At 41.7% G+C, this 24,501-nt stretch overlaps 2 protein-coding genes across 9 annotated transcripts in view; both read right to left on the reverse strand.

Moving 5' to 3' along the window:
- Positions 1-24,501, reverse strand: part of LOC123973528 (LIM domain only protein 7-like) — a 47,439-nt gene that overhangs the window by 13,880 nt on the left and 9,058 nt on the right. For 7 of the 8 annotated variants that reach the window (XM_046053645.1, XM_046053647.1, XM_046053643.1 and 4 more), the window contains exons 5-12: positions 19,430-19,536; positions 10,475-10,505; positions 8,718-8,831; positions 7,565-7,775; positions 6,502-6,751; positions 2,055-2,084; positions 1,222-1,336; positions 188-324 (exon numbers count right to left, since the gene is read on the reverse strand). In XM_046053645.1, coding sequence (XP_045909601.1) covers positions 188-324; positions 1,222-1,336; positions 2,055-2,084; positions 6,502-6,751; positions 7,565-7,775; positions 8,718-8,831; positions 10,475-10,505; positions 19,430-19,536 — 995 coding nt within the window. The remainder of the gene's footprint in view (positions 1-187; positions 325-1,221; positions 1,337-2,054; positions 2,085-6,501; positions 6,752-7,564; positions 7,776-8,717; positions 8,832-10,474; positions 10,506-19,429; positions 19,537-24,501) is intronic. The other variant, XM_046053641.1, reaches the window with a different exon arrangement.
- LOC123973529 (LIM domain only protein 7-like) lies at positions 2,836-4,659 on the reverse strand. Its single transcript, XM_046053648.1, has one exon. The coding sequence runs from the start codon at positions 4,303-4,305 to the stop codon at positions 3,451-3,453; it is 855 nt and encodes a 284-aa protein (XP_045909604.1). The 5' UTR covers positions 4,306-4,659; the 3' UTR covers positions 2,836-3,450.

Raw genomic sequence — 24,501 nt, forward strand, 5'->3', positions numbered from 1 at the left:
CTCCTGCACAAACAATCCTATAGTCTCTGTGTTTAATACCGCAAAACCTCTCATCCACACCTTTTTTACCTTAGCAAAGGATCCCCCTCCGTGGGTAAAAAGAACAAACAAACAGGGAAACAAATTCAGCGAGCATTGTTTTTGGTAAAAACCAGGATCAGAAAATACGAGATAAAATTCCTTTTACCTCTCCTCTTCCATCTCCTTGAAGGACTTCGACCTTCTGCTGCTATACGTGATCTGCTCTATCTTCTCCCTTTCCTCTTTCTTCTTCACTATGTCAGAGTTGACACTCTTGCGCCGGCTCTTCCATTTGTTCAGGTCCTGCAGCAAAAGAAAGCCCAGATCACCTCATGCACCATTTTGTAACAATTCGGCTTGGATCTAGATAAAACAGACTGGTTGTGTTGCATGGCTAACTGTGCAGCTGAAGGGAGTGAAGTTGGGAAGGAGACAGAAAGACAAAAAAAAAAGAAATGGCTACATTTGAAGGTGTTCTATTTGTGTGCTTTAGGCTCCTCCCGGCTCACCTCCCCTGTGTATTGAGGACTCTGTGACCTAAATGCTGCTTTAAGACTCCATTATTTTGTCATGACACCAATGAGATTGCTGACAGACGCCCCTCTGTCACAGCTAGTCATATATATGTGGATAACTTTTTATTACTCTTAATCTTTCTACCTAACAATCAGCACTTGTAATGGATTACTGTTTTTTAAAATTGGAGCAAATATTTTCCAGGAATAACTTGCACCCAAGTCTATATGGACTGTTTACTTTTCATATAGGTTAGGTCTATTTATTTTTTAATTTGTAGGGTCTCTGTCTCACATCATTTGGCTGTATAACATCATTTCGATTTCAGTATATTATTAGTATTTACAGCATGTGGTGTTTCCTGCCATAAACACTGTGATTTGCAAATGAGGACAGTACATAGCCAGAGGGCAGTGCTGCACCAATCAGTGTCTGCCTCTACCTCTGGCTTCTATCGAAACACCCCACCCCGTGGCCACAGACTGCACCACAACACCTGCTTTCCTGATTGCCGCACAGATCCCATAGATCATGTGCTCACCTTTCACATCTGTGTTGGGAACAAAACTTCCTTATGCCATCTTTCTGCCAGAGTCAGCTTGTCTTGATTCGTATAACATATAGGGAGGAGGAAACAGGTATTCTTGAGCGACAGTGTGCAGCACACCTATCAGTTATACTCACATCCTGCCACTTATCCTCACTGTTCTTTATCTGGTCTCGATACTTCTGCAGCTCTTCGTAGCGAACCTGCCTGATGATGCTGGGGTCGACCTTGATATCGCTTGTTGATTTACTCCTTTGGAAAGAAAGAGTAAAAAAAGTTAAAATACAACTCTGGGCATCAGCTGCTCAAGTGTAGGGGGGCCTTATTTTGCGTATCAGCTTTACATAAGGATAAAAACAAAGGTAGCAAATTTTCGACTCCACTCCAAGTATGAATTCACCATTTTCTTACCACTGTGTCAAATAAACGGCAGAAAAAAACAGCATCCAAAATTCAAATTCCATCTTGTCCCTACCATCCATATACTGTATTTGGCACTGGTGCTGAAAAAGTGTTAGTTTGCAAACACAGCACACAGGTCAACCACAAAAAAAATCTGAACAAAGCTTAGTGGGTTAGTAACATGTATCACAGCACTCCCCGTCATGCAAAACAGCAAAGTCACTCAAAGCTCTCCTCATTCTCACATACCTATGTCTCATATTGCTATTAGGGTGCTTTTAGGCCAGTGCTCAGTCATAACTCTCACTGAAGTACAGTTTAGGTCAATGACCCAGCGTGCTTTTGTATGCATCTTTTCACTCGCTTCGTCAATAGAGCTTTGTGGCGGCAACAACCACCCCACCCTCCCCTGAACCTGGCCGTGTGCCATACAATACACTGTGTTGTCAGCATTTAAGAGCTAGGGGGTGAGAACAGCCACACAAAAGCAGGAGGCGGTGAGGTGCGACTGTAAGAGGCCAGAGCAAATGTAAACATGCCACATTCCCGGGAGCCCATATCAACTCACCCGTCGATACTCTCTTGCGTTTGCGGCTGTCTAGGAAACCAGAGAGAACCACAGACAACAAAGTCACATTTCTGCTGAATGGCCTTCGAGTGAGTGTGAGAGGGGTCTGGTCAAGAGCTTGAGGCCAATTAGTGACTCTCAGACCAGATCATCCCCAGGTGGTGGCCTTCAAATGTATGGAAACATAGCTAAAACATGACGGTTGATTTTCACTTTATACACTGAAGAGATTAGAGTTTAAGGTCTATATATAGTAGGCTTACAGCGCAGTATCATCTTTCCTTTCTCTGACGTTTGGCAGGGGAAGTAGTAGACATGTGTCTTTTTCTAAACAATGCTGCCTTTCTGGAGACTCCAACATGATGTCAATGGAAACATAGCTTTACATATGGAAGTGAAGTAAATCCAGATGGCCTTGACTCAGGTTAAATGGTTGCATTGTGCGTGTGGGCACGGCAGTACAGACTTGTGTTCAGGTTACTATGGAGTCCACGAGTTGCATCTTATTTCAGAGCTGTGCGGTATTTATATAGGATTTCATGTCGACTCAACAGTCAAGTCTACACATAATTGGCCTGCTTTGTACCATCACCATGTTCTTAACGTTATGTATGGATATTACTCAGGCATGAGCCTTTCCACACTCTCATGCTGATGCACTTTGAGCTTTACATGTCAGTGTGAAGTTCCTTCTGCTGAGGAAAACAACAGTGTACTGGTGAGATCCATGTTACTGTAGGTGTTAGGTGAGGTCAACAAATGGCCAATTCAATGCACTCCATCACAAGGTCATGAAGTCATCTTCTTTAATAAGGTTGAATATTTTTTTTCCATTCACAGACAAACTCTGTCTGATTGCACAACAAAACCAAAGACAAAATGCTGAATTTTGGTCTGTTTAACAGTGCTCATGACACACAAAACTATTTGGTTGATGATGTCAGAGATTTGTATAGTTTTGTTCAAAAATCACACTTCAAAAACACGGTAGCACTAGGTTCAATGCACAATCTGATCATCCACTCAGCATTTACAAACCTTGTGTCACTAAGATAAAACCAATAATATTGCCATAATGCAGAACACCACAATCAATGGCCATATGATGACAATGCCATAGGGCCTTTCATTACAGTTTCTTCTTTCAATCTTGAGGTAACATTTAAAACAAGAAAAAGGTCTGAGCTGTTGCTGCTCCGTCTTTGCTGTTTGTGTTGAAATACTCATGACTGATCCAGTGAATGCTGAAGGTACCAATTAGGTTTCTTTTTTTAATAAAGACTTCACCATCAGAAAGAAAATGGCACTTGTGAGTTTTCACAGAAACAATAAAGACACAAAAAATAGAAGAAAAAGTCTACTCAGAAACTAACAGGCACTGTTATAGCAATCTGCTTTACAGCTTCAGAGCGGCCAGCCTCTCCACCATGAGCCTCTTCTTATATCTCAGCTGACTGGCTTCCCTGATAGCCTGCCATCTCTGCAGGTCACCTTCACTACAGGAAGAAGGTACTGAGATCTGATTGGCTGATTGGCCTCTCAGGGAGTTCTGGACCTGATCAGAACAAATTCCAAGTTTACGGATTAGCATGTCGTCTGTTTTAGGACGTGTCTCTTTGTCAACCCGATTCTGTTTATTTGCTGCTGCATCCTGGGTCAGAGGACATGGAGGGCAGAGGAGTCTGGCCTTGAGATCAGGAGGCAGAGCCCATGGCTCTGGGATGGGCATAGGGGCATAGTTGTCAGGGGCTCCTGAGAGTGGCCGCTGTTGCTGAGCCGCCTGGGTTTTCTCCTTACGATAAACCACATCGTCCTGCTCGATATCAGGGAAATCCTTCTCCTCAGTGCTGCCACGGCGGTGTTGTTGGGTGATGATGTTGAGTTGCGGCTCAGATGTGTAGAGGCGGCGGTTGGCAGACAGATGAGTCTTCATCATAGCTAAGTCTGTGTTGGACTGGAAGGCCAGGGTTCGCCTGGCAAACATGTCATCATTCTCCAAATCAGGGTTAATGCTCTCGTAATCAAAGGGGTCTGGGGGCTCCCTGGGGTCTTGGCGCCCTAGGAGAGGCCACCTCTCACATTTGACCAGTCTGGGACCCGAGGTGGGGTCCACTGGGGCGAATACCAGAGGGGGGGTCTCTAGGCGAGGGGGGTCTATCTTGGGGAGCTGTGGGGGATTGTGTGGTTGGATATGAGGACTGCAGGTAGGCAAAAGGAGAGAAAAGGACAGAGAGGTCGTGAGTGCATGCATGTGAACTGGATCAAAGCAAGAAAAGGAGAAAGAGAAACATCAAGCAGCCATAGTGGTCATATATGATTTAATGTTGATCAAAAATTTTACATTCACTCTGCTACAAAATAAAACTGCAATGTTAGTTGCTATAAAAAAATCTTCACTAGAATCGGCTGTAATAAAAATAGGATAATGCTGAAAAACAACCTATTTTCTACTAAGGTCATTGCAGGCATACTGCTTTATAGAGCGAGTTAGGGCAACCTTCAGAAGCTTGACACTGTATTTTATCATTAGTATATTAGAAAGCAGCTCATCAGAAATTAAGCCCCAAAAGGAGCCAATTACATTTCTCCTATAAAACCCAGATGGCCTAAAACATTCCTTCATTGTCACAGTCATGCAGCTGTATCGACCTTTTCCCCACAACAAGGGTGGTGTGAGCCAAGGCCTCATGTGTGTGGGAGTGAGAGGGAGAGGTGCTGGAAGGAGAGGGGGCTGAGGAGAGCCAAGGACTGATGTCACAGTCTGAATCATCTGACGAAGAGCCCGACTTCTTATGACTATAGCCAAGGACAGGGGACAGCAGGGTGGACGAAGGACAGGGGACAGAAGCAGAGAGAGGGTAAAAGGGAAAGACAGGAGGCAATATAGGGAAAGAGAAAGAAACGTAAGTGGGAGGAACCTATAGAGAAAATACAGTGAATGACAGAACACCAAATGTTGAACCTTAGAATCTGAAAAGTTAAATTGGCATGCAATTAGTTTAAAGATAGCAAGACCAAATGTTTCTGGTAGAGAAGGAAGAAAAGGTTGTGCAAGAAGCAGGGAATATTTCCTGACATTACTATTCTGTAAAATATAATAAACAGTGATTTAAAGTATATGAGAGAATTCTACATTATTCCGAATTCGAATGCCCTCACACACCTGAATCCTTGCATCTTCTTATACCAGGGTCTCTTCTGAGAGCCTAGTTTGATCTTCTGTATGTGAACGTCTTCTTCAGGGGTCCAAAACTTTGGTAAGAACTTGTCATGAGGTACATTGCCAGCAGGCTGGGGTTTGATGCCCATCTTGCGGGTGTAGACATCATCTTGGATGGGGTCAGCATAGCCCACCTCATCGTCCTCACCCTCAGATTCATCATAAATCTCCCTGAACAGGCTGTCAGTGGACACGGCCTGGCGGTGGTCCACCCTCAGGGAGCCATGCTGAGGGGACTGCATTTCCCCACTGTTGATCCGGCTGCTGCTCAAGACACGTGTCAAAATAAATTTTCAGAAGCAGTACACCACGCCAGTCAGGCAAAGAGGAGCATATTCCTCGAGCACAACAACCTCAAATAGATGACGCAAGGATTAGCAAACCGCTGCAAGCTCAAAACCAAACTGTAAAAGAGGCAAAAATTGATTTCAGGAGTTATGTTGCCAGCTCAAATCACTCCTCCAAGATCACACATTTCAGAAGAAGCAACTAAGGACGTGCTGCAGCTACAATCTCAAAACAATTCAAAGAGAAACCAAACTTGTTAAAGGCAGCACACTACGACCAATGATGTTGCTCATGGTTACAATTAACCATGCAAACTGATGGTAAGAGAAGCGTTCTAGTTTGCGGTCATCTGGCAGGCACATCAAAGTCACACTGTTGCTTCATATTCTCTGACCTGAGGCAAGTCACATTCTGTTGAGGGGCAACATTAGGAGTCATAGGGACCTTAGGCCAGGGACCCCCTCTACCTCCAGATGCCCTTCCCGCTGTCAGGGGACTGATAGGCACAGCAAAGTTGGTGGGTGGAGCTGGGGAGGGACTATGAAAGCGTCTGCTGGCCAGGTCATCCAGAACAAGGTCAGGGTCCGGTCGATCTGCGTCTGAGTCGCTGCCACTTTCATATTCGTAGGCCCACTGTAGATGAGCCGCAGGCGAGGCACTCTGGGACACTTGACTGTGGCCATAGCAGTCAGAGGAAAGCCTTGTTTCACTGAGGTCGTCATTCCACAGCACAGCAAAATGAAACACCACCAGTACATACGAGCATCGACCATGCGCAGACAACACAACAGCACCACAAATGTCAACAGTGATGAGAGAGGAGACAATGTAAAATTCAGGTATTGGAAGCACAAACCAATTAATTAAGATTAATTAGCCAAATAGAAAAACAGCACAAACAGATCCAAGTGTTTACTATTGTGTGTAGTCTAACAGTACCTAGTCAGTGTGCCTTCATCCTCTGTGTATGCGGGGTTGGCCCAGCTGTGACGGCTGTCCTCATTGCGTTCGGCCCGTTTCTTCCTTAGCGGAGCAGGCACGTAGCCTGAGGGTTTGTCTTTAGTGGGCAGGAACTGGTTAAACTGGGCGCTTGTCTTCGGTGTGATGACAACCGATCTGCGGTAACTGAGAGAGTCCTTGTTCTCAGCCATCCTGAAGATAGAGTCTGCCTCAGTGTCACTGCAACAACCTGGAGCATAGACAGATCAGGAGAGGAGGGAGGACAAACAGGGGTAAGACAGATTATGGGAAATAAAGAAAGTGGGAGCAGAAATGGAAAAAAAAAAAAAGACAGGATAAACAAGTTGAGAAACGAGGAGGGTGGGGGGCAGGGGGGTGTTGTGTGTTCTGGTGTGACTTTGGAAGAGTAACAGAGGGGTGCAGGGTGGGGAATGGAGGCCTCCTCATTTACAAGCCGGTGTGTATAGCTGTGGAATGTCTCACTGCCGTCTCTTACAGGGGGGGACAAAGATCATTGACCAGCACTTCCCCTATCTCAAAGCATACCACACTTCTGTCATGAAACAAGATCACAGACAGTGTTTAGCACTGACATATAATATTTCCCTCTTCAGGGACTTGGGTAGATTTCATGGAAAATATTGACTTTCAAAAACATACCACTAGATGGCAATAGGTATTTGTTTTCACAAATGGGAGACAACTTTCTGGCTCTGATAGGGTATATCTTCCCCGTTCACAAATATTTTAAGTTCTAGCCAGATGAACTTGATTCATGCCGAGATACAGTTTGAGAATGTCTGGACACTTTGATGAGAATCTACTGGTAGGGTGTGAGAGCCATCTAAAATAAACCAAAAACAACCAATCACAAAAAAAAACATGCTTGGTTCTCTTAAATCCCATAAAGTCAGCTTTGGAAGGGTAAAAAGAAAAAGGTCAAGAACAGACGTTCTTACAGGTTTTTGTCAGAATAGCAGATGTGTCTGATTATGAGTGTGTCTTGTTTGCGTGTAGATGCAAATGACATGATGTCTCCTACCCTCGCTGCTGCCTTTAAGTGTGGTGTCAGATGAGATGCTGTGGGACAGAGAGCCCAAAGAGTCCAAGCTGTCCAGGGAGTCGTCTCTCCTGTGTCCGCCTTCTCCTTCTCCTCTCAGATGGTAGGGCTCCTCTCGCTCTGAGTACCAGTTATCTCCAAAACCGCTGTCTCTGATGTTGCTGCCTTTCTGACTGGATGATTCCTGCAGTGCCTTTCATACACACATAAACACACACAGTCAGATAATAGTGTGCCAATTACAATATTTATCTCCACTGTGTGTGTGGTGGGTGAGCGATCTCCCAGGTAGAGTGTGAAGTCTAATACTGTCTGGCCTCTCATTCTTGCAGACTCGGTTTCTGTAAACATACGCTCCTGTACTGTCTATAAGGGGCATGCTGCATGGGATAACGTCATTGTTTTCTATTCGCTGCCAGCTCTCTCAAAACAAACAGTGCCATGTTCCATGTGCCCTTGATGAGTGGGTTTACTGAATGAAGAAAATGTTATTGCATATAAACACATAAGGAAGTCCTGGAGCCACTTTAACCAGCAGGGCTACAAACAAGCAAAAACCTGTCAACCACTTTAAAAAGAAAATGATTTTCAGATCTGTAATCCACTAAATCCTGCCAGACAATACAAGTCCACAAACTAAACCCAGCCTTAACCCTGTACCAGTGAACTTGGATTATCATAGCTAAACGTAGGTAAGACGCACAGAAACCAACTGCTATTACTGAAAATCCCTGTAGTCATTTGAATTATAGGGGCCTTGCACACCACCAGCTATAAATCTATGTGAAAGCAAAGTGCCAAATTCAACACTTGAATGAACAAGTGGGAGGAAACGGGCTTCCTCAAGACAAGAGGCAGCTATTTTCAGATGCACACTATGTGAACTGTGTGCCTTGCTGTAAACAAGATTAAAATAGCTGAGTCAGGGGATCAGATCATTTATGACTTAACGTAGCTTTGGTTTTCGTGGCCAGCAATCTGAGGCCCCTTGGCCTTTAACAGTCATTCTTCTGCACATAGTCTACATACCAGGGAGGGTACAGAAATGTACTGGGCAGTGGCTGTAAAAGAGGATTTCATTCATGCTGTTTCATGGCAGCCCAGATAAGACAGCCCAGAGTGCATAATTACCCACCTTGTATAGTGCTGTGCCCAATAATCCCTCGAATGCCTTAAAATTCAGGTAAGGCCCATCATAGACACGGTCACACTGAGCTCTTCTACCCAGCCAGTAAATGGTGATTAGAACCTGGAGTGAAGAAAAAAAAAAACAGCTTAATACACAAACCTTTATGTCTATATGTGGAAATTTAATATCATTACCAGACCATATATATACAATTATAGCTAAACTTTACCCTAACTAATGAATGTTCAATGCAGTGCTAGAGCAGGTGATTGTTATGATAGTTGTAGTCCTACACTGACACACAGCAATATCACCTGGTGCCATGCTCTTGTTTCCAGGCTCATCCAGAATACTCTGTTGCTGTTTGTGTGTGCATTATCAGGCACTAAGGCAAACAATCATTGCTACATCAACGACGCTGGTCCCCTATAACACATGATACCAATCAAATGGATGTGTCAGCTCTTTGGTTAGAAGAGTTAGTTAGAAAGTTATTATTGTCGCAGTTGGAATGTACAATGGCCACATGCGGGAAAATAATGCAGGATGACCAATCTATTACATCTAGGGACACACATTCCCTCAAAGAGAGCAATTTAAACACTTACCTTCTTTAATGCTTTTATGGTTGCTGTTTAAAGGCAAGACCTTGAAATATATCTCAAATTTAGTCTGGGATTAATGTAAGAATAAATTAATAAATTTTGTGTAACATGTTTAGTGTCTGCCTGTATTTTGCAGATCCACAAATAAATCAACTTTTAAAAATGAATCTAAAAATGAATATAGAGGCATCCTGGTGGCTTAGAGGTTTGCTAGATGCTTACATGTAATTGCTATTTCCATCACATATGTTTACGTTGTTTTATTTTGTAAAGTTACATATCACGTTAAATGTAATCTTAATAATGGTACAAAATGTTTAAGGGACTTCTGAGGATTTAGCAGAGTACTCCTACAGCATAGTCAGACTCACGATGCACAGTTTATACAAAGAAAGTATATGTCACATGCATCGTATTTTTTATTCCACACATTTTTCTTCGTTGTCAAAACCAGACGCCTTTATTACCCATGATGCAACTTGATCCCCAACAGTTAGGTCAGAGATTTGGGTGTGTTATGCTAGTAGTGGCTAGCCACTAGTCTATAGTATATATGCACTCTGCTCATTGCACTATTGTCTCAATCTGTCCATTTTTGTTTATAGTGTGTATATATGTGTTCTCTATACTGTAGCCTGTGTTTGATTTTATCACTGTATTATTGTGTTATTGTATAAGTAAGCACTTTGTGAGCATTGTACAATCCAGAGTCAAATTCCTCGTATGTGTACACATACCTGGCAATAAAACTGATTCTGATTCTGATATGAGGAGTGGGCTACTCTGATAAATTCACTTCTTTCTAACTTCACAGAAAAATCCCAGATTTTTTCCTTTTCAACCTTGTAGTCTTCAGAACCAACCGACTCTGAATCAAGTCACATCACTTATTATTTACTTAACAGATTTTGCGCAGTTCCTTCTGGAGCCACAAAAGGCTTTAAACAACTTTTTTTGCACATATGTAGTAGTGCTCACCAAAACCTGTAAACACACTTTGAAGTGTAAAATGTGGTGGAGTTCCCCTTTAAGGGATTCTATTCTCCAATGACACTTGAACAGACTGTAAATTATGTTTTACGTTTTATTATTGCTGAATGACAGGCCAACAAATCATGTTCTCAGAAAAAGAAACATTGCTTATAGTTTTCCACTCACATTTTTCAGCCTCCTGTTGGTCTCTTGATGCCTATGAGAGAAACAGCAGAAATCAGAGGTGTATGTGTGAGAGAAAATGACAATAAAAGAACAGAGGGCATGCTTGTTGGGTTTCTGTGTTGGGCAGTGAAAGAGCTGGAAACTGAGAGCACAATCCAGACAACTGCCAGCCCTTTCCTCACTCTCACACAACAACACAAAGGCTGAAAGAAACACAAACACACATCTCTGAAAGAAATCATTGCAAGCCTTAAAGTGTTACGTGTCTCTTTTCCCCCCACTAATCACAAAATCAAGCAGCTGTAAAAACATTTAGTTCAAGTTTAGGGACACAAAAGGGGTTTTTGTTTCTGATTTCAAATAATGATAAAACTAATAACTGCTAATTTAACGTCTAAATACCATACCTCTACTGTTGGAGCAACAAAGCCCCAAACATGCTATCCAGCTCATAAAAATTTTCAGTCATATTTCTGGGGTTTGAAAGTTGACCTAGCAGTCAGTAAATCACTTTCCCTGGAACATGTCAGCTCATTCTTGTTCTTGTGAAACCAAATAAATCTCACAGTGTCAACCTGCAGGTCTGATATCACTTTTTTCTCACGTAGCCTACATTGTGTACCTGCCACCTAAGTTGACTGCAGTGTCTCTTTGGAGAGGTCAATAAAAGTGATAAATGGCTACCGTACATACTGTAACCAAAACGATGAAAGTGGAAGATATACAGTCTGCTTCACTCACCATGTGCATGCTACACATTCCTGCTACCATGTGGTAATACAATAGTCACACATGCCTATCCACCCAGGAGCACGTGGATTTCCTACAGCCCTTTCCTATTGGTTGCATGGTTCAGGTGAAGGAAACAAAGCAAGGAGAATTAAACACATAATTTCAATTCTTTTAAATCAGGGACGCTAGTTAGATTGGGGAACTGAACTTCATTGGGGAAAAATGAACTTTGACCCACTTGGGACCACTGGACTAAACTACCAAAATTTATATAAAAAGTAGTTAAAACTAAGTCCATGCAGCAGAATTAACAACCTAATAATGTAATACATTCACAAGAGCCATGAATACTTTATATCGGAAATTGATTTGATTCTTTAAAACTGAAATAAAAATGTTTTGGCCACCTGGGTGCAGCAGAAACAAGCTGTGAACACAACACTGACATATCACTCTTCTAAGTTGATATGGCGAACTTGTTGGCAAACAGTAGCATTTACATATCCAGTAGTTACAAAACAACATTATCTTTCATTTGTAGTCGTGTTTGTGTCCACATGATGAATGTAAGTCCAATATTCACTCTCTTTTAGATCTATTTGTAGTCTCTACTCCTGTGGGAAATATCTGGCTCAACAGCCGCTAAATGTTCCACTATGTTCACCATTCAGCAAACTGTCTGCCGCTTGGTCTTGAGCAGATAGTGTACAGTGGGTTTTCAGACCTTTTCTGCTGAAAACAGCTGCCTGCTGTGGCCAAAAACTACCCTGTGAGAGCGGTGAGAGGGAAAGATCCCAATACTTCTACCACCACCGACCGATCAACTTTCACACCAATATGCGTCAGTTCACACCAGGGACTTCCAACATTCTAATTTGCCAATGGTGAAAACTGAAATGGACGTTTACCAATTTGGCATATTGCAAATTTATAGGCACAATAAAAGAGGCAGGAGAAAAAAAAAAGCACTCTCTTGTGTGGCTTGGAATGCAGTAACAAAGTCTAAGATCATAGCAGTAGCCAGGTCCAGAAATAAAAGGAGGTGTATACCAAAACTACACCCACATTACTTCTCATAATGCTCATTTATGGCTGGTGGTAATAGCTGAACAGAAGAGAAAATATAAAAGGATACTTTCAGGCCTCCAAAGCCTCAGGACTTTTCTGTAGTGTTTTTAGAATCAGCTGAGTGCTCATATGATTGAGCACAAACGTGGATAGAACTTCACTGGAGTCTGTTTCTGCACAGAAAGTACAGGCTAGGAATAGCTTCTGTGAAGTAGTATTATCAGTTCAAATAATCACATTTGGTTTTTGGTATTTAATGTGCAATGCACACATGCAAGCGTTGAAGGCAGCCGGGATATTTTAACCACCACTTTGCACCTAAATTTAACAAGCAATTCAATACATATTCATGTCAAACAGATAGCATCAGAATAAAATGTAGTCTTTTTGTCTTCAAGTTTATGAAGTAAAACTGGGCAGTTCATGGTCATTAAAACAGCCCTATCAGAAAACGTAAACGTGCTATACAGTAAGTATGCGGAGCTCAAACAGGACACCCTCCAGCTTCACAGATTAACAGGACATCCAGTCATTTCAGCCATAACCCCCAACCTCTGCATGCTTATACAGAATTTCACATCACCACTCTCTTGCCAAGGTAAAAGGATGAGGGACGACCATCATCAATTTATATGATAGATCAATTTATATGATAACAAAAAACAGGTTTCTAATTGATATTATATCATTAACCTGACTAAGTTCTGCTTGACTTGAAGGAGTCGAATACAAACCAGAGACAAAAGGAAACACATGCCACCGAAGAAACATAAGCCACTATTCAAATGTTAGACAAATAACTCCTTAACATGAGCCAAAGTAAAAGATCTTTGCAATTCAGTCAATCGCTTCCCTGAGCTGCAACCGCAGCTAAATTATGTTTAACTCTCAAGCAACACAAAACCCTACAGGTAAAAGCTGTTCATGGATCGTGGTGAGACCGCAGGATGTGGCCCAATCCATGTACAGCCACCAGAAGGATCAAGGCAGCCCTGCTTCTTTGAGACAAGAACATCCCAAAGACAAACAAACCCAATACAAAAAGCCTTAAATTAATGGGTGTACGTGTGATCAGAACCATACCTCTGCAATGAAGATGACTTGCTTTGCAGCATTCAACAACGCCACATTAACATCCTTCAGCTATGTTCTTTCATTCTAATAAAATACCTCGGATTTAAAGACACACCCAGACACTCTCATGCAAAATGTAGACACAAGAAGAGTTTCAATAGAAGAATCAGCTGTGGGTGAGACAGTGTCGGGCTTCATTGTGTTGTAATTATCAGTGACACTGCAGCCTCTGTGAGTGAGGAAACAGGGTGAGGCTGGCATCTCTCTGCCCAAGTCATCTACAGAGCACAAATATAACCCTTGTGTTGGCCTTTTACAACCAGGGCTGCGTCCATGGTGTAGAAACTTTATTGGCCTTTCACCATCATCACTCAACTTAGTTTCACAATCTGCCCACAGTTAACACAACACTGCAAAAAAGTGACGGCAGTGCCATATATTAAACCAGAGCGTGCAGTGCCAGCTCAATGAACCACACCCCAAATACTAACACACAGGGAACCTGGTTTGTCTCCGCTGCATTATGCACTTCATTATGCAACATTAAGACCTGTCACAGTGAGTTGAACATAAATAATAGAACACACATGGCGTGAAGGTACAATATATGTTAGTTATGAGTAAATTCTGATAACAAACTGTGTAGTCAGTCCATATTTGTCTGGGAAACAACACATTCCTTCAGGTAATTCAAGTATTTGGTTTGATCTGGAGCCAAGGATGCCATTGCATAATCCATATCATGTAATCATCACACACAGCCACTCCTCAGTATCTGTTTTCTAGAAAGGTTCACTGACATTCCTCAAAGGACAATTAATTTTTGAGGCACCTGCCAATCTTGTGCCGTTTCCTTTTTTTCAGTTGGGAGAGCAGTCAAACCTTGTCAATAATTTGCTTAATCAAATGACGGCAACAAGTGAGACTTTGGACCCCTCTCAGCGGGGGATGTGTTCTGTCAGTTACTGGAGGTCACAGAGCAAAAGCTGGACTCAGGGCCATAGATTCTTTATTTCAACATAAGTAACAATACTACAGTGTAGAAGTACTCCATAACAAGTAAAAGCCCTGCATTAAAATGTACTCATTTAAAAGTACAGAAGTACTATCACCACAATATATTATGGTGAACCTGATTGCAAACAGTTGCTTATTTACACATCCAGCAGATACAGAGCAACATTGTCATCCATTTGGAGTCGTGTTTCTGTGAACCTGATGAAAGTCCAATATTGACTCTTTTCATAGCTCGGATTTTGGTCTCCACCAACTCCCCAGGGAAATATCTGGCTCTGTCGCTGCTAAATGCTCCACTCCGTCCACCAGTTAGTTGCTGACGCTAACTCTGCTTGTTTGCTGTTTGGTGCTGAGCAGGTAGTGTCAGTTTTTAGAGCTTTTTCACTGAAAACAGCTGCATGCTGCGGCTGAAAACAGCACTGGGAGAGCAGTGAGTGAACCAAAACAGTACATTTACACATAGAATAGCTAAAGAATGCCGTCAGTGGTAATGACTAAAGATTACTACCGTAATCCCCTTCACCCACCACTCTGCCACCCGCCCCGCCGCTATCCGTTCAAAACATGGTCGGACTTGCCACCAGCAAGATTGCCCAGCAACATTGCTCAAAAAGTTGCCCCGTGTATCATCAGCTTTAGACCCTTAGCACCACTGATGGCAACGTTGCCCTGCACGATTGCTCTAAAAGTTGCTCTGTGTATCATCAGCTTAAAGGAAGTGGCGGAAGTTAAATAGAGCACTTTCAAATGCCATGGTTTCCTCATTTCCCGGGCAACTGACAGAGTTGGTCTAAAGTAGCAAGTGAATCATAGCCTCCGATGATGAATCATTTGGTCTCGTCAGTATTACACTTCTGATTGGGTATTCGGCGTGTGGTTGCACTGCATTATGGTTAAACAGCATGTGGATGATGTGAGAAAATCTTCTAGAATGCATCGAACAGCAGTACACTGTCTGTTTATTTAGTATTACTGAGGTACAGTTTGTCATGTTAAATAACGATTTTGAATATGTTTGTAACTGATAAATATTTTCAGCAGAAAGCACAGACTAGACTAGAGCAGTATTCACTACAACAACAAAGCTCGAAGGTCAAAATAGAGATCAGATAATCTTTTATGGCTGCGTGTTAACACAGGCTAGTATGAATTAAACTGTGTTCTTAGCACATGCTGCTTAAGCCAATATGACTCCAGCTTCATGCCAAAAGAAATATATTGGTCTTGCTAATAACTATATTTCAAGCGCGAACAACCATTTCAGCATTTCTCATGGAGATGTAGGTCGATAAGACTAATCAATCCAAAATCAATGATGTTTCTTTTTCAGTGCATTAGTGTTGAATCAGTTAAAAAAGAAATCAATCAATGCATTTTGTTGTGTAGCAACCTTACATACAAGTTAGTGCTCATTAGTAGTGAATGATTTTTATTATTGTGATTAGATTATTATTTATCATTATTTTTATTATTAATTTATCCGCCAATTGTTTGCTTAATTATTTCATTGTTTGGTCTTGGAAATGTAAAAAAATACAATCATGACAATTTTGCAAAGGTGACATCTTCAAATATTGTTTAGCTCAAGCAAAATAAAAATAGTGTAGAATAGAGGAAAGCAACAAACATTTAAGAAGCTGGAATCAGAAAATTATTGCCATAAATTATGTTGACTATTACATTTCTTTTGATCGACTAATTGATTAATCAACTAATCGTTGCAGTTCTAGTGCTGAAACAAAACTATAGGGAAACTAATACACACAAAAGTTAAAGTTATACTATAACTTTATCTTTAAAATTTTACTATGTTAAAGGTGCTGTAGAATGGAAAACTTTATTTGGCATAGTTGAATAAAAAGAGTTCAGTACATGGAACTGACATACCATTAGCCTCAATCACCATTTCCTCCTTCATATGCAAATCTTGCGCATGCAAAGGACCCCGGAAAAACAGGCGAATGCCAACAAGCACTAGATGAGATTAACATCTGGGATCAATAATATTCACACTGCCAAAATTTACATATACTAGCACATGTTCCCAGAGAAGCGGCCATACGAGCTCATGGAGCTGGAGGTTGTTCAAGTATGTCTCGCAGAAAGTGCTTTTTATGGTTATGAAGGAAAGGTAAATATTTTCTGTTTTTCCCTCCGATGTCCTTGGCTGCTCTGCCTCAACTCTGTCATTTATGAAGTTTTCTGATAGACAGATAGCTTTACTTGCTGCTAACGCTACAGTAACCGCTAGCTGTTGCTTGGTAGCTGCTGCTAACGGTAGTTGCTGCTATCAGTTGGCTCTGAACCAGTGGTCCAAAGCTTGCTGTATGCTGTACTAATGTTAGAGGTGTACACACCAACAAACACCTGGAGCACCAGGCTTCAAGTCCGGGCGGAGTCAGCAATAGGATGGCTAGCTGCATGGCTAACCGAGTAGCCGGCAGTAGCTGCAGACAGCAGTAGATAGCAGCTAAAGTAACAGGTAACATACAAAACTCTGTAAATCACCAAAAATGGGGGAAATCAGGGGGAAAACCAGACAATATTTTCTTTATCAAATCTGATCCAGTTTCACCAAAACCAGTGAATAAAGTTTTGTTTCTGTACAGTAATCAGTGAGGCTTAGTCTGGTATAGCAGGCCTTTATTCAGTGTTGATTAGCTAGGCCCCGGTCCTCTGCTGTGCTCGAGGAAGATGGCCAATCAGAAGCAAGTGGGCAGTATGAAACTGAAAATGAGTATTCTACGGCAAATATTCAGCGGCAAAGATTAAATAAATGAAAATATTAGCATATGATCATTAGCAAGTTTAAAAATGACAAAAAAATGAAAGGCAGCTGATAGCTTTATGTATTAGAGAAGGAAATGGAAAAAAAAGTAGGTGAGAACTATGCAGCACCAACAGGACGATTTCTGCTGAAACAGAGTACAGGGAAGCTGAGCAAAGCACCTGTCAGACTGGGTTTAAGGGAGGGGAGGTTGGACACAAACCAGCAGCAAAGACAGCTGATAGAGACAACTTTCTCTCTCTCTCTGTGCTCTGCTCTCAGTGGTTAATTTGCCTAGGCTCTGATAACAGTGACATAAAACCATTGGTTGCTTGTCTGCAGTCTTGTTTGGGATTATCTCCTTATGTTACTCTCTGTGTGCCATCTCTATCTGTATGAGTTAAAAATACTGCACGTCGGGATCCACACAAATTGTACCCACGAACCTAAATACCTCAGTCGGAGCAGCTGCAGGTTACATACAAAATGAGAACCTATAACTGTTGAGCACGTTTGAAGTCAGCAACCATGTACTGAAGCAGCAATCACAACACAAAAATGTATTTTCCTCTTAATGAACAGAACCGTATGAGATACAGTGACAAAACCAAAGCCTCAACTGAACACCCCACTCACACACAGGTATACTCACAAGACCACAAGTAGGAGGGAGAATGTACTGGGAGGAGACAACACACTATTAAAAGCTCTTCTTCTGAGTCCTGATACCATTCCAATCAATCCTGCTCGTCAAAGTGACCCCAGGTCCTAAAAATAGGATAGTGAGTCCCCTCTGACCAAACCCCCGCACACAAGCAGACATGGTGGCCAAGAATTGAGCTACAGTAACCTCAGCACCAACAGAACAGTGGGACTAGGATTTGGTGTAATCATGCAAAAAGTGTTTGATTGGGTAAAAAAAACTAAATTTAAAAAACACTGTGATTGAAGCCTTAAATATGCCTCTCTCTTCCACATTGTAAATGTCATGGGAAAAGGTTGTGAAAGAGGTAAAATGTCAGATAACACACAGGGCATAAGGTCCATTAAAGAATTATCTTTATACACTCAATCATTTGGTAAATGGTATCTGGATCTTTGGATCTTATCTTCTGCCGTGGGGAGAGGGTGTGTCTTGGTAAAAGGCAAGCAGATTTATCTATCTAGAGTTCATATTCCAGTTTATGTACAGTGCAGCCGCCTCTGTATCTGTCTTAGTGATGACTGTGGTTTCGACACCATAGTCAGTGTTACTGAAGCATGACTGACAGAGTCTTGGGTGGATCGTGGGAAAAATGTTCCTAGAGGTAGTCGCAACACCTCAAATGAACATCTAAAGTGAGCTTAATTGCACAATATAGTGACACAGAGCTCCACAAAGATCTCCTACACATTATTTTGACACTTAAAGTGATGTATTTGCTACTATGTGCCTATCCACTTTTAAAAAAAACTGCAGGTATTGCCGCTAAAGTACTTTGTGCTTGCACAGCAGTGCTGTGTAGCCTGAGAGAATGTGTCACAGTGGAAGGACTGTGGTCTGAGCTCTGCCCTACCTCACTCCCTCCTGAAGGTACACCTGTATAAAAACTTGTTGTTCAACATACCGCATATACCTGCCTGGAATGCAAGTGACGTAAGATCAACTGTCTAAAACTGAGAAATAATAAACACTGTGGTAGTGTCTTGAAATGTTAGTCCTGCTCGCAAAAATTTTTTTTTAATAACTCATGCACCAACTAAGCTGAAGTTCTTTTTGTTCACAGATGTAAAGCCTGTGCCTGACAGTAAACAAGTACTTTCATGACAATTTGTTTTGTGACTGAGGTTATGATTTGATATATCTGCACCAAAACGAAACAGACATTTTTTTTTAATAAGACCAGAGCACAGGACATGATGGACACGTTGATGAGCACATTCTTTGTTCTTCTCACGTGTGTGGTTTCATTAATTGTGTCCTCCATCATATTTTAAAGAAACATAGTGCATGTTAAACATGTGCCTACCAACACAAGAATACACACTCACTGAAAATAGCACTAACCTTTTTTTAATTCAGCTTGAATCATGCCTCACACGAGGAGACATGTGCAGTGAAATACTTTATTGTAAGAGTTACATTTAAACCTTCGTCCTTTCTGGGCATATTAATGTACGCATAAATAGAAGCTGAGATTTTGTTTAATTACGGAAGAGGTGGTACAGGAGGACATCAACGCAGTCAATGGCAGAATGAATATCAAAATGTCACAGTAGTAACAATATTTTACAAAGCACACAAGTTCGGAACTTACTTGACTGTAACTCTTGTGGATAAGTCCTGAAGATCTCCGGGGTGAAATAGCTGTGCTTCCTTTAGTCCAAGCTTCCCGCAAGCCTTGAGGAAGACGTTTAGGTTGTCCTGGACAAAGTACAAAGCAGAGATGTGGGTTCGTCCACCTTCAGAGGCAAAGAATAATCACTCAAGAATTCTCTGGCAGGGACACAGCCTGCAACTCATTGCTTCCAAAGTTCATATCACCGGAGAACAGAGACGGACTGGGAGGAGCATGTGTGTAGCAAATAACAAGCGACCCATTGCAGAACACACACAAACACACATGCAGGGGGGAGAGGCTGCCCGACAGTAGCTGACTGACAGCTGCAAAGCTACCTGTGGGCCGGGTTAGGGTGGGGACTAAGCTCAAACCAGGAAGAATGACATCAGAGCTGTGCACAAGTGCCACCCAACCGGCAATGCGAGTGCAAAACTGACACACACAAGAGCACAATGCCAGCCGCAGACTCCTTTTCACACCCTGAAACTGTCCCCTCCCCTCCCCTCCTTGCCAAGCCCTTTACTCGTGAATACCTGTGATATGTGTGGGGCGGTGGAGTATTTTGGAGACATTTGGTTGCTATGAAACATGACATCGAGTGACAGAAACTGACAAATATTTTTTCCACTGAAGAGGACATGGGAGTGGAAGGACTGTTGTTATCATATCATTTTACATTACATAAAATGTACATGCATGCAGGTGATTTTCACACACGTGTGAGTGTAATGCAAAAAAATATTTTGGTCTATAAATATACACAGGCCATGCATTTCATACAAATGTTGAACCGCAGTTACACCATTCCTTCCTGGGGTGATGACTTTTCCAGTTGTAATCCCAAGTGTCTTGTTTGTAAGTCTGCACTTCCCATTGGGACAGCACTGCTTAAGAGGGTTTCATGTAACGACACATGGCTAAAACATGGGCTGGAATAATTAAGGGGTAGCTAGTTCTATATTTAAATGGAAAACATGCTTATTAGCAAATGGTAGGAGAGCTGACCTCTCTGTACAGGAATCGCTAACTAACAGTTTTGATTGTCCCTTAAAGGCATTGCCCGGACCCTACAGGTCACTGTGTGCCCCTGCAGGCCAAGGATCAAAACCCTCCCTCCTTTGTTTGCAGGCACTTGGGCAACGGTTTGTCATTATAGCACATATGTGAATTTCTCTTCTTCTGCTTTGTCTTGGTAATAGATATGATTATGTAATTTTCTAGATAGGTACATAATAGTATTGAGTACCTGAGTTAATAACATGGGCTTTGAATGGTAAGCTTTATCTCATATCTCAAGACATTCTTTTCTCTCATCATTTGTCTGAGTAACCTTGTTCACACATTTTTTAGTGACACTAAAGGTATGCCCACTTATTGTCTCACCTCAGCATGTTGGGTAGGAGAGCACAAACAGCACTCAAGCATTGGTACTTTGCATATTATATTATAGCCTGACTGATATTTTTATAAAAATAAAACTTCATAACAATGTATTGGCCAATAGTCTTTTTTGTGACCATCAATATGTAACAATCAGGGGGTCTTATATATAAAACGTCAAAAGGTTACGTAGGGTCAAAACACAGAAAGTGCTTAGGTAACCAAGCCAATTTCCCAAGATAAATCACAGTTAACTCAAAATTTGGCAAACATGAGAAATCCTCTTGTACAACCATTTTAATGCCCAGAGACGCCCCTGCATGAAGACAAGGATGGCAAATTCTGACTTGGCTTTGCCATTATGGCAAGATCCAGACAGACCAAAAATAGCTTTAGCATGCAGTGATCCAGTGCAATCTAAACAACATTCAGTCTTTATCAGAACAACTAGCATTGGCAACTAACATGATACATCTTACATAGTGTAAGTGTAATAGTTGCACAAACATCCGTTAAGAACGAAAGAAAAAATATAAATTAAGGAGAAGGCTCATTAAAATGTTCACATCCATAATATTAGAGCGTGTCCTGAAATCCTCACAAATGTTGTCAATATCTACTACTCAGACCATGATCTCACAGCAGGATACATCAACAGTTTTCTATTGCTGTTGGACATTCAATATTCATGTTTTTACCAAACAACTGATCATTTATTTCTTGCCAATAATGGCACCTTCTACATTCACAACTAACTATGTTAATTTTATTACATCTAGGGCCAGATTTACACCCCGAATAAAGAGTACTAAATTGCGTGTGCATTCTAATATATTGCATGCTTTTGTTCAAAGTACTATTTATAGCGATAAAAAAAGTTTATTTTTAAACGGCATTATGTCATGTTATCTTAGTAAGTTCACGTAACTACACATAACAAATATTAGGGATATTCTTTGTTATGTCTTTCTGAAAAGAAGTAAAAAAAAAAGATGAATATCAAAATGGTATCGGTGTTAAAAATCCCATATTGGTCTGGCTCTACTCTATATATGCTTTCTATATTCTAAAAGACTGCCGGCCATTGAAGACAACTAAGCTTTATTGCTACAATGTCGTAATGTAAATCTGGCAAAGAATCCCCCACTGTAGACCCTGGTCTTTCCCTCACCCTAAACTCACCATAAGCCAATGTATTGAAGGCCTATACAACAGGAAAATGAAATCATTTAGGTATGAATGTCATTTAACCTCAAGGAGCATTATGAACACACTGAAAGCCCCCCTAACAATCAGTCCCAGAACATGCAGCAATAATGATGTTGAAGGAATGTTATGCTGACTTGTGCCTGCACATAATCCTGCTAAATATGCTGTACCCATCCAGCATGCCTCTAATCCTCTCATGCAGACTTGAGGACCCTGGTTTAAGCACTTCACACCAATACACTGAAAGATTTGACTTATAAGGTGTCTGATTTTATATAAAGGGATTTTCGTTTCTACTGGTCACATTGTGGTCACTCCATTTCTTCCACTGCATTCTTTGTCTAAGATGGGCATACTCTACAATTACCCTCAACTGACCCTGGGCAGTGCTTCAAACACCAAGCAAAGCTGTGGTTAAAATATCAGGCTACACATTTTCAAGTGCTGTGACAATAAACAGAGAGGAGATGGAATACTTGAAATGTTGCCTTTCCTGAAACTGGCACAATAAAATACTTTCCTGTCCCCACAGCTTGATCCAGTCATAACATGCACACATACAATGCAAACACAGTAACAAAACATGGTCAAATGCCTGTCATTGCACAGATGATTACACAGACATTTAGATGAGTAAAGACACCCTCAGGGCCATTGAAACTATCTGTTTATCTCCTCCCTCTGCTACTTTAACTCACCAAGGAGTTGGTGTATGCTGGAACATCCAGCACCATGTCAACAATTATAGTGTATTTACGGGCAGAGGCCAATGGAGTCCTCTTTAACTCCATCCCTCTGGATTCAGCCGAGTGGGCCTCAAATCCGGGCCCCCGCTCATGTAGCTGGCTGCCCTACCGCACAACTGTCGGCCTCCTGCCCAGAACTGGTAAAAGCAGAACCAGGACTGAACCAGGGTGCCATGACCTAAACCCACAGCTCACTCCGTGCTCAGCAACAGGCAGAGAAGTGTGCTGACATGGGAAACATTCCCTTGGACACAAGTGAAGCCAAAGAATAGGCCTGACTCTGGAGCCAGTGTTGCTAAATATTCCACAAAACCAGAGATTTCCGTTTTTCCCCTTTTCCCTCCCTGAGCTATCTGTCCTGCCAGAGCTGAAGCCTGGTACAGATTTGAGTGCTGAAATCTTTCAGATAGCAAAACTAAAACGACAGTTAGGACCAGAGGGGTAGAAAATGTTACTGAGGAGTGTTTGCAAACAGCCTTTCCTTCAGCAGTGATCACATTTATACATATTTAAAATACCAGCAACACTACTGTTGTTTTTGTTGTCCATTGTATTTTAATTCCACGTGCCATTTTGGAAATTAAGCATTTTTCCAGTTTCCTCTTCTCTGACAACAGTCAGTGGAGATGGGTAGCATACACAAAGACAAACCCTTTGCAAAAATCCTTTAAAAAAGCTAAACATATACATGTAAATCTTAAATTATTTCACAGTTTAAGACATCACAGCTATATTCCAATTTTGAACCCCTAATTCCAACAAGAACAGACGCGTTACTATTTATAGAGACATACAGGACAGAGCATTGTTAACAACACTACTTGACTACTTTGGGAGAAAAGCTATTCTCACAGCAGAGTGAGAGTGAGTAATGTTTGTTTGGGACAGCTCTCCACTTTTCTCCATGTGGTTGGCAGTAACTGATGGCCACAGGCCAACCAGGAGCCTTCACATTTTGCTGGAGAATTTATGATTAGGCGGTTTCAGGTTTATGTCCAAGTCTCGGAAATACCACACCAGTGCTACTGATGGAGATACTTTACCTCATTACCTCAGCAGGTGCCCAGCCAGTTATATTAGTAACAGTCCAAAACAAACTGGCAGGGAATTTGATTTATGTTATAACACACATACGGTGGTACAGTGCTTGGGCACTGCAAATACCATGTTTACTGTTTACAACTAACTTGAGTGCCAGTCTCTTTCTTTTACCACAAACTGATCATTGTCTTGCCAAACATGTTGAGTGTTACTGAGCGACCTACACTCTGCCTGGACTGCCTGGGTTAGGGTTGGGATTCTCTATAATTTCTCTGGACAGCTGGACTCAATTACTCCCACAAGAGAGGGGTTTGTGAGGGATGGGTTTAAGGTAGGATTTTCAGCCCTCTACTTCGTGAGCACTTGTGTGCAGACACTCCCAAAACATTTACTTCAACTGAGCCACTGCGACCCAAAAGGCCTCAGCCACAAGCTGCTTAAACTGGAAGACACTGACAGGTCTAAAAAGGTGAAAAGATCGAGGAACACAGATTCAATAACAGGTTATTACGTAAACCAAACCCTTCTCACCTCCCGTTAGTCATTCAAAAACCTAATTATCATACCAGTACAAAGACTTTTTGTCTTAGATGATTTTGATTGAACACAGCCTCAAGCATGGCAGACATCATATTTAGGGTGCACTCAAATGCGCCAGTGGCCTTTCAAGCA

The sequence above is a fragment of the Micropterus dolomieu genome, linkage group LG07 (genome assembly GCF_021292245.1).
Source record: "Micropterus dolomieu isolate WLL.071019.BEF.003 ecotype Adirondacks linkage group LG07, ASM2129224v1, whole genome shotgun sequence".
NCBI lineage: Eukaryota > Metazoa > Chordata > Actinopteri > Centrarchiformes > Centrarchidae > Micropterus > Micropterus dolomieu.